Source organism: Canis aureus, chromosome 21 (genome assembly GCF_053574225.1).
Source record: "Canis aureus isolate CA01 chromosome 21, VMU_Caureus_v.1.0, whole genome shotgun sequence".
Classification (NCBI taxonomy): Eukaryota; Metazoa; Chordata; class Mammalia; order Carnivora; family Canidae; genus Canis; species Canis aureus.
In genome coordinates this window covers 7,484,712-7,501,523 of record NC_135631.1, presented here as the reverse complement: position 1 = coordinate 7,501,523, position 16,812 = coordinate 7,484,712, and the positions used below count along the sequence as shown (strand labels likewise).

The following is a 16,812-nucleotide window of genomic DNA, read 5'->3' as shown; positions in this document are numbered from 1 at the left end:
AGCCGTCCTTACCCGGCCTGCCCCGCGCCGCCGCCCCCGGAAGTGGCCTCGCCGCCGCAGGAGCGGTGCGTGAGCGCGGAGCTCGGGAGGGCGGCGGCGGCGGCGGCGGAGCCCGTGGGCCGGGAGCCGCCATGGCCGGGAGTCAGGACATGTTCGACGCCATCGTGATGGCGGACGAGAGGTGGGTGGCGGGGCCCGGCGGGCGTCCGGCCCCTCGGCTGCGGGGGCAGCGCGGCCCGGTGAGTGGGGTGGGGGCCTCTGCGCGGCCTGATGCCTGCCCTGCCCCGGGGACGCCGCGGGCTTGGGTGGGACGGGCCTCGCCCCTCGCGGTGGGACGGCCGGGCCTCCGCCTGCCCCCGCAGCCCCCGCCCCCGCCGCCGCCGGGCGCCCTGGGCGGTGACGGTGCGGACCCGCCAGCTGCGTCGTGGCCATCCTCAGGGCCCGGCCCCCGGAGGCATCGGCCGACGTCGGTCGGGACCGAGCGAGCGCGTAACCCTCAGCCGCTGACGCTGGTGTAGGGCTTGGTGTGAAGCCCTCGCTGCGCTGTGTCGGATCCCGGTGAACTGTCTCAGCCCCTCTTTGCGACTCACACCTTCTCGTTCACCCCGTTTTACAGACGAGGGGCAAGGTCGCCCCCCGGGGTGGTGCAGCCGGTAGGTGGAAGCATATGCCGCCCCACGGGGCCCCAGCAAACTGGTCTACTTGCGCCCCCTCCACCGTGGCGCCCTCCCGGATTCCAGGCAGCACCGCCTTGCGGTGCGCTGTCAGCCGGCGGCGCTGCTCCCTTCCAGCGCGCCCTAGCAGTGGAAAGCCCGGGTGTATGGCAGAGTGTCGTGAAGCGGTTGACATAGAACCGTGGCTCGCTAGCCTCCTCGCTGCGGACTAGACGCACCCAGGAGGTTTCAAAAAGCAGACTCCGCGGCCTTCCTCCTCCAGACTTACTGAGTAGTAGGGGGCGAGGCCCTTGAATTTGGGTCTCCAAAACTTTCCTCTGTGTTTCTGGTCTCTTACCAGGTTTGGGATCCATCACCCCCCCCCCCCCCCACACACACACACACACACTTCGCTGTAGGTTGTAGGAGAGGCAGATTCGGCTTCAGCAGGTGGGGTGACCTGCCCGCGGAGGCGCGGTAGAGCTGGAATTGTGACCTGCGTTTTTCGGACTGAAATTCAATACCTTCTACTGCACTGTGTCTCGTCTTGCTGAGTCTGGGTGATGGGGGAGAGAAAATTTTATTTTCCGGGATAGACACTCTTTGTCCTGTTCCTTTGATCAAGTTTGCTTCTCCGTCACAGGTTTCATGGGGAAGGATATCAGGAAGGGTATGAAGAAGGCAACAGTTTGGGTATAATTGAAGGAAGACAGTATGGCACGTTACATGGAGCCAAAATTGGATCGGAGGTAAGGGGGGGGCGGGGAGATGCCCCACCCCGATTTTTAAAAGTGAATCCTTTTCACTTATAGTTTATGATTTGCTGTGCTGATCAGTATGGCAGAGCCAGAACTGCAGGCCTCTTTAAAAAGCAGTGGAGGGAAAAAAAAAAAAAAAAAAGCAGTGGAGGGGATCCCTGGGTGGCTCAGCATTTTAGCACCTGCCTTTGGCCCAGGGCATGATCCTGGAGTCCCGGGATTGAGTCCCACATCGGGCTCCCTGCGTGGAGCCTGCTTCTCCCTCTGCCTGTATTTTTGCCTCTCTCTCTCTCTCTATGTCTATCATGAATGGATAAATAAAATTTAAAAAATAAAAAAAGTAAACAGCAGTGGACTAAAGAATGCTGATGGAGCAGAGTTCCTCGTCCAGGCCAACAGAGCATGTTGCTGTGCAAGCACACCTGGCCAAGTGTGCACCACAGATACCGTGATTTTTCCAGATAGAAGGTCTGTGGCACCCCCGTGTCAGGCAGGCCTGTCAGCATCATTTTTCTAGCAGCATTGGTCATTTCTTGTCTCTGTGTCACACTTTGGTAATTTTTGCATTGTTTCAAAGCTTTCCATTATTATATTCATTTCGGTGATCTGTAGTTAGTGACTAAGACTCGCTGAGAGCTCAGATGATGGCTAGCGTTTTTTTAGCAATAAAGTGTTTTTATTTTTTTTGGATTTGATTTATTCATGAGGGGGAGAGAGAGAGAGGTAGAGACACAGGCAGAGGGAGAAGCAGGCTCCCTGCAGGGAGCCCGACGCAGGACTCGATCCCAGGACCCTGGGATCACACCCTCAACTGAAGGGAGACACTCAACCGCTGAGCCACCAGGCATCCCAGCAATAAAGCATTTTTTATCTAAGGTTATGTACATTATTTTGTTTAGACTTGTTATTTTTTTATTTTGTTCATTTTTTAAAAGACTATGAGAGAGAAAGTGCACACCTGTGTGCACCAGCAGAGGGAGAGAGAAGGAGAGGGAGAAGCAGACTCCCTGCTGAGCAGGGAGCCCAATGTGGGACTCAATCCCAGGACCCTGGGATTGTAGCCTGAGCCGAAGGCAGATGCTTCACTGACTGAGCCACCCAGGCGCCCCTGTACGTTGTTTTGTAGACATACTGCACCTGTGATAGAGTACACTGTGGTATAAACAAAACTTTCACATGTGCTGGGAAATCAAATAGTTCATCTGGTGCGGTGGTCTGGAACCGAACCCGCATCTCTGAGGTGTGCCTGTGTAAAGCGAATGAAGTATAGTCTAGGGAATGACAGAAGCCATCCTCGGCCACCTCCCCTTACCCTGGATATCGTGGTGCTGCCCTGGGTCTTCAGCCACCTGAATCCTGACCCTGTGTCACATGAAAATGTTGCATTTCCGTTCCCGTTGAAATCCACAGTTGTCTTCTCTCCTGTCCTTCTCCCTCAATTGGCCCTAGCTGTGGATACTGGGTTTACCTGGCAGAGCTTGTGGCAGACATGACTGTGGTAGATGTCTGCTGCAGCAGAGCGAGTCACGGCAAACTGTGGGGGTCTCAGACAACAAGCTTATTATCTCACACACATCCTGAGGAGCAAGAGTCCAGGAGCAGCTGGATTGCGTGCTTGTGGCTCTGGGCTGGAGTCAGGCCCGCAACTATATGAGGGCACTGCTGGGGCTGCTCGAGCAGCTTTAAGACAGCAAGGTGGGAGTGACATCCGCTAGGCCTACATTCAGAAGCCATTCGCTGCCTTTTCCTCCGTGTTCTACTGGCCACACAGGCCACTCTGCTACAGTTAGAGGAGACCACACAGGACGTGTACACCCAGGGGTGGGGGCCAGTGGGACCTTCTGGGAGGCCGCCACCCCACCTGTGGTTCGGCCACCTAATGTCCGTGGTCTCATGCCCATCAAGTGCTTCCAGAACCGCAGCATGAGAAGCACTGCTGACCTTCGTACCCACCTTTAGTTTTGAGAGCTTGACAATTAGAGTAGCTCCTCGCTTAATTTCACTCTTCACTGTTCTGTAAATCCACAGATTGGGTGCTATCAGGGCTTTGCTTTCGCTTGGAGGTGCCTCCTGCACACATGTACCACTGAGAAAGACAGGTAAGGTTGAAGACTTCTTTCCTTTTTAGTGTGTGGAGCACAAGTGTGGCTCCATAGCTTATTCTGACTTTGGGCAGTTGTGCCTCAGTTTCCTCATCTGCTACATGGAGAAAATAGACCAAACTGGAATGTTTTTATGTTTATAGGAAGTCGTGAAAAGGGAGCGCAGAGCTCATTTTTGGTGTTTGGTGAACACGGTTGTTACTACTTGTCGAGAATCTTGGAGCTCTCTGCCTTTTCCCTGCAGGCGTCACAGCACCAGGTGGATTTTAGACCCCCCTGCCAGTAAAATAATGTTGACGTGGATTATATCTTCCCATTCATCTTTCCCCACGGCTTCTAATAAACGCAGCATTGTAGTCTTGCTATGGCTAAGGTCAGAAATGGTGATTCTGTTGTCACTGGTTTTTTACTGCAGCAGCCGACTAGATCTAGTGATAGGAGGCAGTGAGCGTGTTTAACATGTGTCTGGTACTTGCACGTGCCGGGTAAAGGCTAGCTATTTTTGGATCGTTTGTAGTTTTTAAGCTGTTCTCACTATGTGCTACCTGCTGAAACCCCTGTGACCCTGTTGCACATCTGTCTTCATTCTTTTTTTTTTTTTTTTTTTTTTTTTTTCTGTCTTCATTCTTAACCCGGAAACGAACCCAGAAGCAAAGGCACATGTGGCCTGGCCGTCCTGCCGCTCCTGGGAGCCCAGAATCCGCTTTGGTTGGTGCTCTGCTTTGTCTTGATGTCTTTTGGCTTTGCCTGGCCTGAGAGGGGCTTGGGGAGAGTGGATGACAGCAGGGAAGGTGTCCCTGCCCTGTTCTAGTGACTCATCGTCTTATTTGAAATATTTTGACTTTCTAGAATTTGGGTACCTCATATCTGAATGTGAGCACAAGGGTGCTTATCACTGATGGTGGGTGATGCTGAGATTACCTACCCTGCCTCCGTCGAGTCCCTGGGACGCTTCATTGGCACAAGTAGCTGGCAGTGGACCAGATGTGTCCATGAGCCAAGGGGCGCCCGGGGTGGGGATGGTCCTCTGAGGACTGTGAGAACCCTTGGGAATAGCTTTTGGCAACTTGGGGTGCCACTGGGTGGCAGTCAACGCTGAGCTTGGCTCTCCCCTCCGGTCCCCTCCCAGGAGAGGATGATCAGAAGATGAGCAGAGGACGAGCAGAGGCTGTTCTTGGCGCTCCCCCTCAGCCTCCCCCTTCTCCACTACTCCGACACATGCCGGCTCCTGCAGGAGAGCCGTACTGTGCATGGAGGGTCTCACACCAGCCCTGAGCAGGGGCTCCCTGATTTCCTAAAGCTGTTACCCAGTCTGTTCCAGAGGAGGACCCGTGCGGGTTGGCCCGGGCTGGTGGAAGCCCGCTAGCACGCCTCGCTGCCGCCCCCACTCAGCACCCTCTGAGGGGCTCCTGGAAACACAGCCTGAAAGCCCTTCTCCTAGAGCTGTGTGGCACAGTTTTTTGCATTATAATATTTATGTCAGTCCAATTTTTAAATAATGGTAGAAGGCTGATAGAGGATCTTCTGCTTCTTTATGTTCCCAAGTAAAGTGTTAAAAGAGAAAAGCCCTGGTATCTGTGCCATCATTCCGTAAAATAAGGGGCTTTTACTGCCAGAGAAACCACGGAAGGCACTATCTCAGACTAAAGGGTGGTGCTTTACGTTGACGACTGTGTCTTTCTGATGGACTCTGAGGTGGCCCCCCACCCTTCCCTCTGCCCCCAGCAACCTGGTGGAGCCTCGTGCGGACCAGCGTCTGGCCAGCATCTGGAGCTCTGGCGCCATCCGTGTTGTTGGATCGGCTGTGGGCAGGTCACACCCTCCTGACGGGCACTGACTTTGACGGTGTGTGGGGCCGGGTGTGTTCTGAGTAGCTTCACGGACCAGAGAAGAATAAGTTGCTACTTGAGTGTATTCTCACCCTGCTGGAATACAGCCGGTTCCCACGTGTTGGCATCTACCTTCCATCGCCCTGGAAACCGAGTGCTTGGTGGCTGTAATTTACTTGCTTTTGACCTTTTATAGTTTTGTATCGTCTCAGAGCAGTAGCCGTCATAGTTCTTGTAAAGTGACTTGTCGTCGGCAGACTTGCTCGTGTACCTAAAAACAATTATGCCCAGGTACTTAGGAGAGGTCGGTTGCTTTTGATTCATCCTGAGGATAAGTTCTGTAGAAGTCCCACTAATCAAATTGTAGTATACTTCTGACACTCCAGTGATCCCGTGTGGTCTGGGGGAGGGTGTGCGTCGGGATCACTACGAATTTCCCAGATGTGCACATCTGCACTGTCTCGCCCACCCCCCTGGTATGAGCCTCAGCCTCCAGGGTCCATTGGAAGCAAGGAGACAGAAGACTTGCTGAGCACCTACTCTGTGCTAGGTTTTGGGCTTTACAGAGGTTACTTCTTCTAAAAGCCACGAGGTGGCTGTTGAGTCTGCATGTTATAGACAAGTTAAACAACTGAGTGCCTGGGAATCACCTCGCCTCCCAGCAAAGCTTTGCCTTCCTAGGAGAGGGAACTGGATGCAGATGCCAGACACCAGTTCCTGCCCTTTGGAGGGACAGGCTTGCTAGTGTACCTGCCGCTGAACTCCCCAAGGCTGTGAGCGTGACGTTTCTGGGTTCTGGCAAACTCCAGGCCCAGCGCAGGCTGGATCATGCCCCAGCACTCTCCTCCTGTCTGGTTTGGTCTGTTCCCACGTCTGAGACTTAGGCAGACTTGTGGGTTGCTTCAGTCGCTTGCTCTCTGGCTGGAATACAGGTATATCCGTAAGCCTGATAGCACCCGGATGTTGAGCATGGGGTGTGGGCGAGAGCGTGTTGCTAGGTAGATAAATATTATTGAGTGAAATGAGAAAGTTACTCATCCAGCTTCTGAACGCAGACTGCTTAGCATGCCCACTGCTTCCAAGTTATTGATCAGCGTAGTTGTACGTAAGAGGAGCCCACTGCGACTGAGGACTAAAAGTGTTTATTTCTGTGCTTTACAGCAAAAAGATGAAGGCCTTAGAATCGTTGATTGAAATGATTCAGAAGTTCCCTTACGATGACCCTACTTATGATAAACTTCACGAGGACTTAGACAAAATTAGAGGGAAATTTAAACAGGTTTGTTCATTGTACGTTTCTCTTTGATAGGAGTGCCGTTTTTTCAGAGGTAAGCGCGTGCAGCCCTGAGGGCTCACGTCGCTTGTGGTCCACAGAAGTACATCATTGTGTCTCTGTGTGAGAAAACGGAAGACGGTATAGAGAATGAACACTTGTTAGAACTTCTTCAGGGGTTGGCGGCAGGTAGAAAGAAGGTTTGTTGTACGTTATGAGTAGAAATACACAAGAGTTAAAAAAAAAATACATCTTTTTTCTTTTGTGTTTGCAGCTTTGTTCATTACTAAATGTTCAGCCGGACTTTAAAATTAGCGCAGAAGGTTCTGGACTTTCATTTTGAGGATGACAGATGAACAAAGACGAAACATCAAGGAACAGATGTCTGTATGTTAAGTGTTTAAAAATGTGATTCAAGGCAAAACAATGATGGGGTATTCATTGTTCTGTGGGGAGGGTTCCAGTGTGGCCGGTGAAAGGGCTTGCATCTCCCTGGGGGCTGCCTGTACAACGGTCCCTCCACACAGGCCTGGCCTTTGTTGGGCCCTCTGCTCTGCAGTCTGAGTGCGTCCTGCCGGAGCCCTCGTGAGGCCGCTCACTCCCGGTCCAGAGTCGCTGGTCTGGTGGCCCTCTCCAGCTGGGCCCGCCTGGCTCATTCCTGACTGGGGGTGGCTCTGGATAGGATCACCCTGCCCCCGAGCCTGGACTCAGCACTTTGAGGAATGGTTTTTTGAAAACTGAGAGTACCACGGTTGACTTGATGTGACTTGACAGGCAGATGTGCCGGGACTGATACTCACTCACCCTTAGGACGTGCCAGCGCTGGGTGGTGGGCTTCCCCTGTTCTGTTTAATCCCTCTAGTGTTCCCACTTTACAGATGAGGAAACCCACGGGGACCGCCTGGTCCAGGGGCACCGGCAGCAGAGCAAGGACTCGTCTCCTGCGCCCGCCTGTCACCGCTGTCTCGTGCTGCCTCCTCTGAAATGTGCAGTCACCGCCATGGAGTTGCCACTGCTCTCAGCTCAGAGCGCACGGGCCCCCGCTGTGCTCTCGGAGCCGTGGGGAGCCCACTGCGGCCAGTGGACGTGGGTATCTGGCTGAGAGGGGGTTCAGAGGGAGCCAGGACATGCTCCTCACACTGTCTCCAGATGGGCGTGGGGGCTTTGCAGCGTTAAAAATGGTTAAGGGAGCAAATATTTTAGGCTAAAGGCTAAATGTTGGGCTGCTGTTCTACATGCAGAGAGTTTCAGAGCCTTGTGTTGAGGACACCGCATTCTTCCTATAACATGAGTTCTCTTGTGTTCTGGCCGCACTGAGCAGGCCCCTGTCTCCATGGGGAGGTGCGGATTGGTGGGGCAGGGGCTTCTCCTGGTTGTCCGGCATCCCTCTGCCCACCCCCCCCCCCGCACGGCCGGCAGGTCCGAGGCCATGTCTCTGAGAGTCACACATGAGACGACTCAAGGGGTAACTGTTCAAAACTGTTCCAGTTTTGAAAATCATTGTGGAACGTCTTAGCGATTGCTGCTGTGCTGAGCCATCCTGTGGTCCTGAGAGGCGGCTGGGGGCCCCGTCGGAGCCGGGCGGGGTGTTTGCTTCCCTCTCATCTGGTTGCCCTGGCTGGTGCACTGAGGAATGATGTGGCTTCAGCTGGTGTAGGACGAGATGTGGGCTTCATCCCTGCGCACGGTCCTCGTCCTGGCCCCACGCTCCCCGGGAGCTTGTGCACCTGCCTCCCAGGTGGATCTTGTGGCCGCGGAGACCAGCAGGCAGTGCCTGGTGGGACAGATGGGGTGGGGGTGGGGCTCCCATTGCTGTTTTCCTTGGTGGATTGTTATGTTTTTTAAGTTCTCTGTTCTGGTAATGTATTGCTTTTACAAGTGGGGAGAAAAATAAATGGCACGTTTTATTTTATTTATCTTTTTATTTTTTAAAGATTTTATTTATTCATGAGAGACACACACAGAGAGAGGCAGGCAGAGGGAGAAGCAGGCTCCATGCAGAGAGCCCAACGTGGGACTTGAATCCGGGGTCTCCAGGATCAGGCCCTGGATTGAAGGCAGCGCTAAACTGCTGAGTCACCCGGGCTGCCCTAAATGGCACATTTTAAAGCAGAAGGCTGTTTGGGACCACTTCTAACGTGACATCTAGCACATTCATTCCTTACTCCAAGGTACATGGGATATAGGTCCAAGGGCAGTCCTGCGTTGAGTGGGCCAGGGTGCTGCTTCCTGTTGCATTTCTGTCCATGCATCTTGTTAAAATGTGTTGTGGACATAATTCCTGCGGAGAGTGGTGCCCTGAGATGTTCAGGGAGGGTCAGTTCCTGCAGACCCTGCCTGGCCACCTGTTGGCAGTTGTTACTAACCCCTCTTGCCCAGAGCCCCCTCCTTCCCTGTCCCCCATGGTCTCAGCCTTTCCTGTTCCACATGTTCGTGTGAGCCACAGGCGGCCACCGCCGCTTTACTCTCCATCATATGAGGTGGAGCTACCTCACTGATCTCTGTCAGGGGCCCTGGACGCTGGGCTTGACCTGTGCCTACCTAGTCTCAGTTTCCAGGAACACTTAGTCCCCTCTGACAGACCCTGATTGCGGCACAAACAGGCCACCTTAACCCTTACTTTGCTCTGTCCCAGGTGACACCATCTGCGGTGATGGGCTCAGGCATGCGCATGGCTCCTCCTGGCTGGAGACATGGTAGTGGAAGGTTCTGGGGGCCTCTGGGAAAGGTTTTACAACTCTAATGAGAGACCATATCTATTTTGGAATTCCTTGTTCCACGGAAGTGACACCTGGATTACTACAGGCAACTGTACCGCCTTTGGGTGAAGCCACACCTGGTCACATAGAGCAGAGGGCAGGACAGAACCTGGCCCTGGGACATCGAGCAGCTCACAGCCAGCCCCTGCGCTGCTTTGCTTTGGGCTTCATGTTAAATGAGCTGATGAAGGTCCTACTGTTCATGGCTGTTTGGGGTGGGTGTCCATTGTTCCCAGGTGGGGTATCCTTGCTCTCTCCCATCCTCTCCGGTCCTGTCCTGTGCATCTCGTTCTCCTGGATGTTGACCTTTGTCCGGATTGGCCTTGAGTTTGGGAGCTCTCCGGCTTGGGTGTTGTTCCTTTCTGATGGAACAGAAACATTTCCCAAGGCTTTGGCCTGCTCCCTCCTTCCTGTTGGAAACTCCCAGCATATTTTGTGCCACTGCTGATGTACCTGGCTCACCGTTACACACCACAGACTGAGGCTCACCACAGACAACTACTGTCCCCCATCCTGGAGGACAAAGCCCGAGGTCCAGGCACAGGCCGGGGGGGGGGGTCCTCCTGAGGCCTCTGTGTATGTGGATGGCCGTGCTCTCCCTGGGTCCTCCTAGGTTGTCCCATGTGTGTCTGTGTCCTGGTGTCCTCCTCCTGTAGGGACCCTGGTTGTATAGGATCAGGGCCACCCCAGTGACCTGATGTTACCTCCATCTCTAAAGACCGCATCTCCGGGGGTGCCAGGGTGGCTCAGTCACGGAACTCAGATCATGATCCCGGGATCCTTCCTGCTCAGTGGGGAGCCTACTGCTCCCTTTCCCCCTTTCCCTCTGCCTCTCCCCTGCTCATTCTCTCTCAAATAAATAAAATCTAAAAAAAAAAAAAAAAAAAAAAAAAAAAAGACCGTATTTCCAGGTTCAGCCACACTCTGAGGTGCTGGCATCAGGGTTTCAACATTGGAATTTGGGGACACAATTCAGCCTGTAGCCGCCACCCAGAACTGGGAAGAATGTTGACTTAGGACTTGGGAGAGGAGAAGACCTTCCACCTGGAGCTGCTTCATTGAATTCTGGAATGTGAGTCATTGGAACTAAGGGCAATGCCTGTGTACAGGCCAGACTGTCCCAAGACAGGGCATTTTACTTTATATTTTGTATTCACCTCGCTTTTTTTCCATGCAGACTGAGAAAAGAATTTGGAGGCACTGGGGAGCCTGTAAGTGGGGTGGGGGTGTTCAGAGTAAGGGAATGGGAAAGTGGAAAGCTTCCTGGAGGAGGTGCCTTTCACCCTCCTGCTTTGTGAGCTTTCATTTGACCTCAACACCACAGTTTCCCACCCTACCTGAGAATAGCATGTAATTTGGAGAGATCGAAAACTGTAATTACCCCGTGAGGTCATCCTAATTCCTTCAGTGATCCCAGTCCTGAATGAATGAACTGGGGAGCTGGTCTTTGACTCAGGAAGCCAAATTCACCAAGCAGGGATGGTTGACCAGAGACAGGTGGGTGTGGTGTCCAGTTCCTACAGGACACGAGTCCTACAGTTGAGGGCCCTGCCATAGAGGGTTTGGTGGCTGGTCCAAGTGACTAAGTGGCTCAGCAGGGGCTTTGCAGATTCATAGTGTGAGAAGAAAGTCACTCCTAACTTCAGGGACTTCTCTTTTCTTCATGGTTGATTTAAACCTCCCCTGGCATCACAGCCCTTGCTGGTCTGTCCCTCGGGGGCCCCTGTGGTGACAGCGCTTTGGCCACATCTCTCTGGGGCCTGAAGCAGATCAGCTGGGCTTTGGGTGGCGGGGCTAGAGGTTCTGTCTCGGGCGATACCCAAGTATTACCCTGTTTCTGCTGCTCAAGAGTGATGTGCTGTAGACAGCAGGCGCCCTGGAAATGCTCCCAAAGTCTTAGTGACTGCTTGGCTCCATCCTTTCTGCAAGGATTCACTGAGCAGCTACTGTTTGCAGTGGGGGAGTGCCCCTGAAATGGCGAGGTGTGCACTGAACCCGCCCCCCAGCTTGAGAGCTAAGATTTACCTGTTTCAGGTTGAATTGTACTCCCCACCCCCCGGCCCCTGAAAAGAGTTGTGCTGCAGTGCTAGCCCCTGGTACCTGTGAATGCAGCCTTGTTCAGAAGTAGAGTCCTTGCGGATGTGACTCAGGTGTAAGTTAAGATGGGTCACACTTGAGTCGGGGAGGCCCTTCCTGCAGCATGACTGTCCTCACAAGGAGAGGAGACACATGCAGGGAGGGGATGCCATGCACAGCAGAAGTGCAGGCAGGGGCAGGATCGGAGCCATGCAGCCACTGGAGCCTGGGAGAGTGCAGCCCTGCCCACCTCTTGATTTCAGACTTCCAGCCTCCAGAACTGAGCCCCATCATTTGTACTGGGGATTATATCATTAAATCTGGAAAATGTAGAAAACGTATGTACACTGTGATAGTTAAGAATTTTTTTTTTAAAGATTTTATTTAATCATGGGAGACACAGGCGGAGGGAGAAGCAGGCTCCACGCAGGGAGCCCGACATGGGACTCGATCTTGGGTCTCTAGGACCAGCCCCTGGGCCGAAGGCAGTGCTAAACCGCTGAGCCACCTGGGCTGCCCCTAGTTAAGAATTTTTGAAAACCAAATGACAGGAAGCCCATACCAATGGACTTATACAGAAGGCTGTATAGTATTTGTCTCCTGGAATAAAAGGAATCTCATGAGCTTCAGGAGAGGCTTGATCCAGCAGCTTGTCCAGAGAGCCATTACCTTCTTTTTGCTCTCCCACAGGACTGGCCTCAAGCTTACAGTCCATCCCATGGCACGCAGCAGCCCCCTTGGGGTGGTGGAAGAGCCACACCAGTCCCCGGAGTCCTGAGGAGGAGAGGGGAGGGCTCTCTTTTTCAGGAGCCCCAGAAAATGTCTCTCCACGTCTCTTTGCCTCTGTTAGATTTCACATTCACCCTTGAGCCTGCCACCCTCCAACATTGCTGCCCCTGGGGGGTCGATGTGCTCTTATTGGGTTTGAGCCCATCAGCACCTGTCCTGGAACTGGGGATGGGGTCATGCTCACCCAAGCCTCAGAGCTGAATGGTCAACACCAGGCAGGGGGATTGGTGCTGGCACAAAGAAAGAGAACTGTCCACTTCATGAGCCACTGTTGGGTGTTGGGACCTCTCCTGTCACACCTGGATGACACATGGGGTGATGATGGCCTTTGTTGAGTAGTGACTGTGCGTCAGGTGCTTTGCTAAGTGCTGTACACGCTTGGGCCGTGCAGCCCTCACCCCGCACAGCACTCATTGAACTGAGGTTCCTGAGCCTCTCTTCTGGGCTGGGGCACACCAGAGAGTCCGAGCGAGGTGCAGACAAGGCACCTCTGAGCCTCCATTCTTGTAGACACAATTATCCCCACTTTTCAGATGAGAACATCAAGGCTCAGAGAGGTAAAGCCCCACAGCTGGAAGGTTACAGAGCTGAGGTCCAACCCTGGAGTCTTTTACTCCTAAACACGTATGTGAACTGTGTGCATGTATGTGTGTGTGAGCTTCCTCTCTCAACAACCATTGGTTACCTCACACCCCTCCGCCCGTAGGTCTGGCCGTCCCTCCCCATGCCCACCAACCCAGACACTGCCCTGACCTCAGGGACTGCTGACTGGAAGACTTGGACGTTGGTGGACCTCCGAACAAAGCTGGGCCCCATGTGCATGCCCTGACCTTTGAGTGAAAGTAGCCACATGAAGGTTTTGCGCATATTTATTTATTTATTTAAAAATTTTGTTTAAAGATTGTATTTATTTGAGAAAAAGAGCATGAGCCAGGGTGGGGGGTGAGGGGCAGAGGGAGAGGGAGAAGCAAATTCCCCTCTTAGTGGACGCCTGATGGCAGGACTCGACCCCAGGACCCTGAAATCATGACCTGAGCTGAAGGCAGACTCTTCACCGACTGAGCCCCCCAGACGCCCCGGCATCATGCATTTTATTCAAGTCCAGTTTTGAAGACTGTGCCCTTGTGCGCCAGGCAGCCAAGCCGACGGATAGGAGAGGCTCCAGAGACACAAATCTGGCCTCTGGCCTGGCTTGCTCAGCTCCTGGCTGTGTGACCCTGGCCCAGCTACTGCCCTCTCGGGGCCCTGGTTTCCTCCTCTACAACTGGAGGCTGAAAACTCCCACTCTCAGCCCCCGGACACCCGCTGGCCGTGTGGGGACACAAGCCCCACTGGGCCGCAGGGGCGCTCATTCATCCACCATCGCTGGGGCCGCTTTGCCCGGGGCACAGTCGAGCAGGCGGAGGCCTTGTGGCCAGCAGAGCCTCAGCCACTCGCCCTTGGCCTGGAAGGTGGAGATGGTGGCCGCGAGGACATCGGGCCCGCTCACTGGGTTGTTTCAAGATCTCTGGAGAGACCGTGTGTCCGCCCTGAGGACAATGCCTGGTTCTCCGTTTGTGCTCGGGGACAGGGAGCTGTGACTCTGCCGTGCCGGACGGGGGCGAGGAGCGCCAGGCGGGCCGCGCTCCAGGGGCCGGGACGTGCGGTGACCCTCCAGGCCGGACGTCCCTAGGGAGGCGGGTGGAGACAGCCACCGTCTCCACTGCCCGCAGCCACAAATGGAAAGGATTGGCGGCCCCAGCCTCCTCGGAGAGGCCGGAGGCCAACTGCAGCCCCTCCAGGAGGGCTCTGTGCGCCCCCCCGTGCGCCCCCCAGAGTGGCGGTGACAATGCCCCGGATGTGGGCCCCAAGGCCCTGGCTGGCGCTGCCCGCCCACTGTCCGCCGGCTATTGTCTGCCGGGGCTCTGTGCGGCTCAGGGCTGGGGGCGGCCGGCCGGGGGGCTGTGGGAACGGATTAGCGGCCGGCCGCGGCCCCCTCTGCATGAACTCCTGATCAAAGGCATTCCTGGGCTGACAAGCCCCGTGTGTTGCAGGGGCCCGTCCAGCGTGCGAGGGACACGCTTCCCGCGGCCGGGCCCGGCACCAAGCGCCCTCTCGAGCCCCCGCTGCGGCGCCCGCTGCCGGGAGTGGCCTGCGGCGGGACAGTCGTCCCCCACCAAACACAGCCCAGGTGTGCGGGCTGCAGGCTCCCGGGGGACCTGAGGGGCACGGGCTCCGAGGAGTTCCTGGAGCCTGACGTGGGGGCTGTGGCCGTGGCCCCTTGGGGCCCCGCAGCACCCACCCCTGCAGACCTGCTGGCCTTCCAGCTCAGCGCCACATCCTGGGTCCCCGGGGCCACTTTTCAGGACTTGGGGGTCTGCCCTCCACACCCCAGGGTGGGCAGGGTCGCCCCTCTGCGACTCAAAGCCGGCTGGGCCTGGCCCGTGGGCTGTGGCTTCTGCCCTTTCCATTCTGAGCACCTGCTGTTTGCCAGGCTGGGGACAGGGTGACAGAGGGGTCAGCGAGGCACCTGTCCTCAAGCGCTCAGGGCCCAGAATGGGTGACGCCCAGGTAACATCATTTCTGGGCCTCCCAGAGCCACCTGCCAGGGCCGGGGGTGCGACCGCCTGCAGGGGACCTGGAGGGGAGGTCGGGGGGCACTTCAGGCACAGAACCGGAGGCAGGAAGTACTTGTGTGTCTGTAGTCCCACGGGTGGAGGCTCGGGGCTGGAGCACCTGAGGCTGGGGGAACATAAGTGAGGGAGAGAGATGGGGGTGAGGGGGGGAGAGGTGAGGTGAGGGAGAGAGGTGAGAGACGGGGTCAAGGGGGAGAGGTGAGGTGAGGGGGAGAGGTGGGGTGAAGAGAGGTGAGGTGAAGGGGAGAGGTGGGTGTGAGAGAAGTGGGTGGGGGGTAGACAGGGGTGAGGGGGGAGAGCTGGCTCAAGTCCTAGGAACTTGGATGGAGCTGGAAGGAGCTAGAAGCTCCAGAGGGTTCGGGCACAGGTGGCTGTGAGACAGGGCAAGCCCCAGGTGAGGTGGTGGGGCCGGCAGAACAGGCTTTGGGCTTGGGAGAGGGGCAGCAGTCTCAGAAGTCCCTCAAAGGCCAGTTGTGACCTGGGACAGATGCTTGGGGCAGCCAGACCTCCCAGCAAGGGGCAGGGGGCAAGGGGCAGGGCCTGCCCTGCTGTCCCCTGAGGAGCCATGGTGGCTTGCCAGGTAAGGCCTAGAGTCCTTTCCCGGGGTTCTGAGACCAGTTAGGGCAGGGGGAACTCCAGAGGCCTCCCTGATGCCCCCTGCACCTGCTGTCCATGCCTCATGGCCTTTCTACTGAACCCACAGAATGGCTCTGCAGGCCTGGCTGCCCCACTTGCTGGGCCCAATTTCTGCTGAAACCTGATGCAGTGAGATTGTTACCCCTGCTTCCCTGAAACTGCTCCTCAGGACACCCCTGGCCTGTCCCTGGGGTTGGGTGGGTGCCTCCCTGGCTCTCACTGTCCCTCAGTCTGCTGGAGCTCTGAGCTGTGCACCTGCTGTGTGGGGCCACCATGGGGAAAGCAGCAGTCCCCATCCCACCGCACCCCGCTGGCTCCCAGACGGTCTGATGCATGTGGGGAGCCAACATTGCCCATCTGGAGGCTTCCCGCTGAGAGGGGCACCCTCCGGGGTGGGCTGATATACAGCGGGAGCCTCATAAAGGCCACGGCAAAATGCCCTGACAAGGAGTGATACCCTTGGCATGAGACCCAGCTTCCCTCCTAAGCATTCATTGAACCCGACCACCTGGGAGGTGAGGACATGCTGGGGCCCCAGACTCTGGGACGAGGCCCAGGCCCCCGTGGTGTGTCCTAGTCCAATCCCTGCCTCCACCTGGGGCTGGAAACGAGGCCGGCCACGTGCATCTGAAGCCAAGTCGGACGTCACAGGTGTCCACTAGGCCTCCCAGGGCACCGGGTCCGTGTGAAAGGCCACCGGACTGAAGCCCGAACACGCGCTTTGCTCTCCTCCCTGAGCTGGGGGGGCCTCGGGACCGTGATTCACCAAGAGCAAATAGCAGTTTGCACCACAGGAGGGTGAGTGAATGCTGGCTTGTTTATTTTCCTATCTGCAAATAGCGTTGGGGGGTTGCTGGTGGGAGGTGCGCTTGGGAGCTAGTCCTGGCCAGCAAGCTGGGCCTCACCCCTAGGGCCACAAGCTCCCCTCAGGTGGCAGGAGCGCCTGCAGAGGTTTCCCCACCTCTTTCCAGAGTTTCCTCACCCGCCTGGGGGGTCCAAGCGGCCCCTCCCACCCATGCCTGCCCCCTACCAATTTTCTCCCAGCCCAGAGCATTGCATACTCCCCCTGGACCATCAGGGACCTCTAGCAACATCAGGAGTCGTTTTGGGCTGTGACAACCAGAGGCAGTCCTGTCATCTAGCGGGTAGAGGCCAGGGATGCAGCTCAACACCCTACAGGGCACAGGACAGCGCCCCACGATAGAGGACGTGGCCCTGAGCGTCGGCAGTGCCCAGGCACGGGCAGTCGGACCCTGTTCCTTGGCCTTGGGCCCCGTGCCCCTGGCTCCCTGCCCACCCCAGGAAACAAACAGGCACCGCAC

At 56.0% G+C, this 16,812-nt stretch overlaps 1 protein-coding gene across 2 annotated transcripts; it reads left to right on the top strand.

Moving 5' to 3' along the window:
* The first annotated feature begins 18 nt into the window (after positions 1 to 18).
* Positions 19 to 8,527, top strand: LTO1 (LTO1 maturation factor of ABCE1). Of its 2 annotated transcripts, XM_077862757.1 has the most exons (6): positions 21 to 181; positions 1,297 to 1,402; positions 3,440 to 3,510; positions 6,504 to 6,621; positions 6,890 to 7,002; positions 7,494 to 8,527. In XM_077862757.1, the coding sequence occupies exons 1-5, from the start codon at positions 132 to 134 to the stop codon at positions 6,956 to 6,958; spliced, it is 414 nt and encodes a 137-aa protein (XP_077718883.1). In that variant the 5' UTR covers positions 21 to 131; the 3' UTR covers positions 6,959 to 7,002; positions 7,494 to 8,527. The 2 variants fall into 2 exon arrangements, with proteins under 2 accessions (XP_077718884.1, XP_077718883.1); XM_077862758.1 differs by lacking the exons at positions 6,890 to 7,002; positions 7,494 to 8,527 and adding an exon at positions 5,239 to 5,358 and having other exon boundaries at positions 19 to 181.
* Positions 8,528 to 16,812: the final 8,285 nt, after the last annotated feature.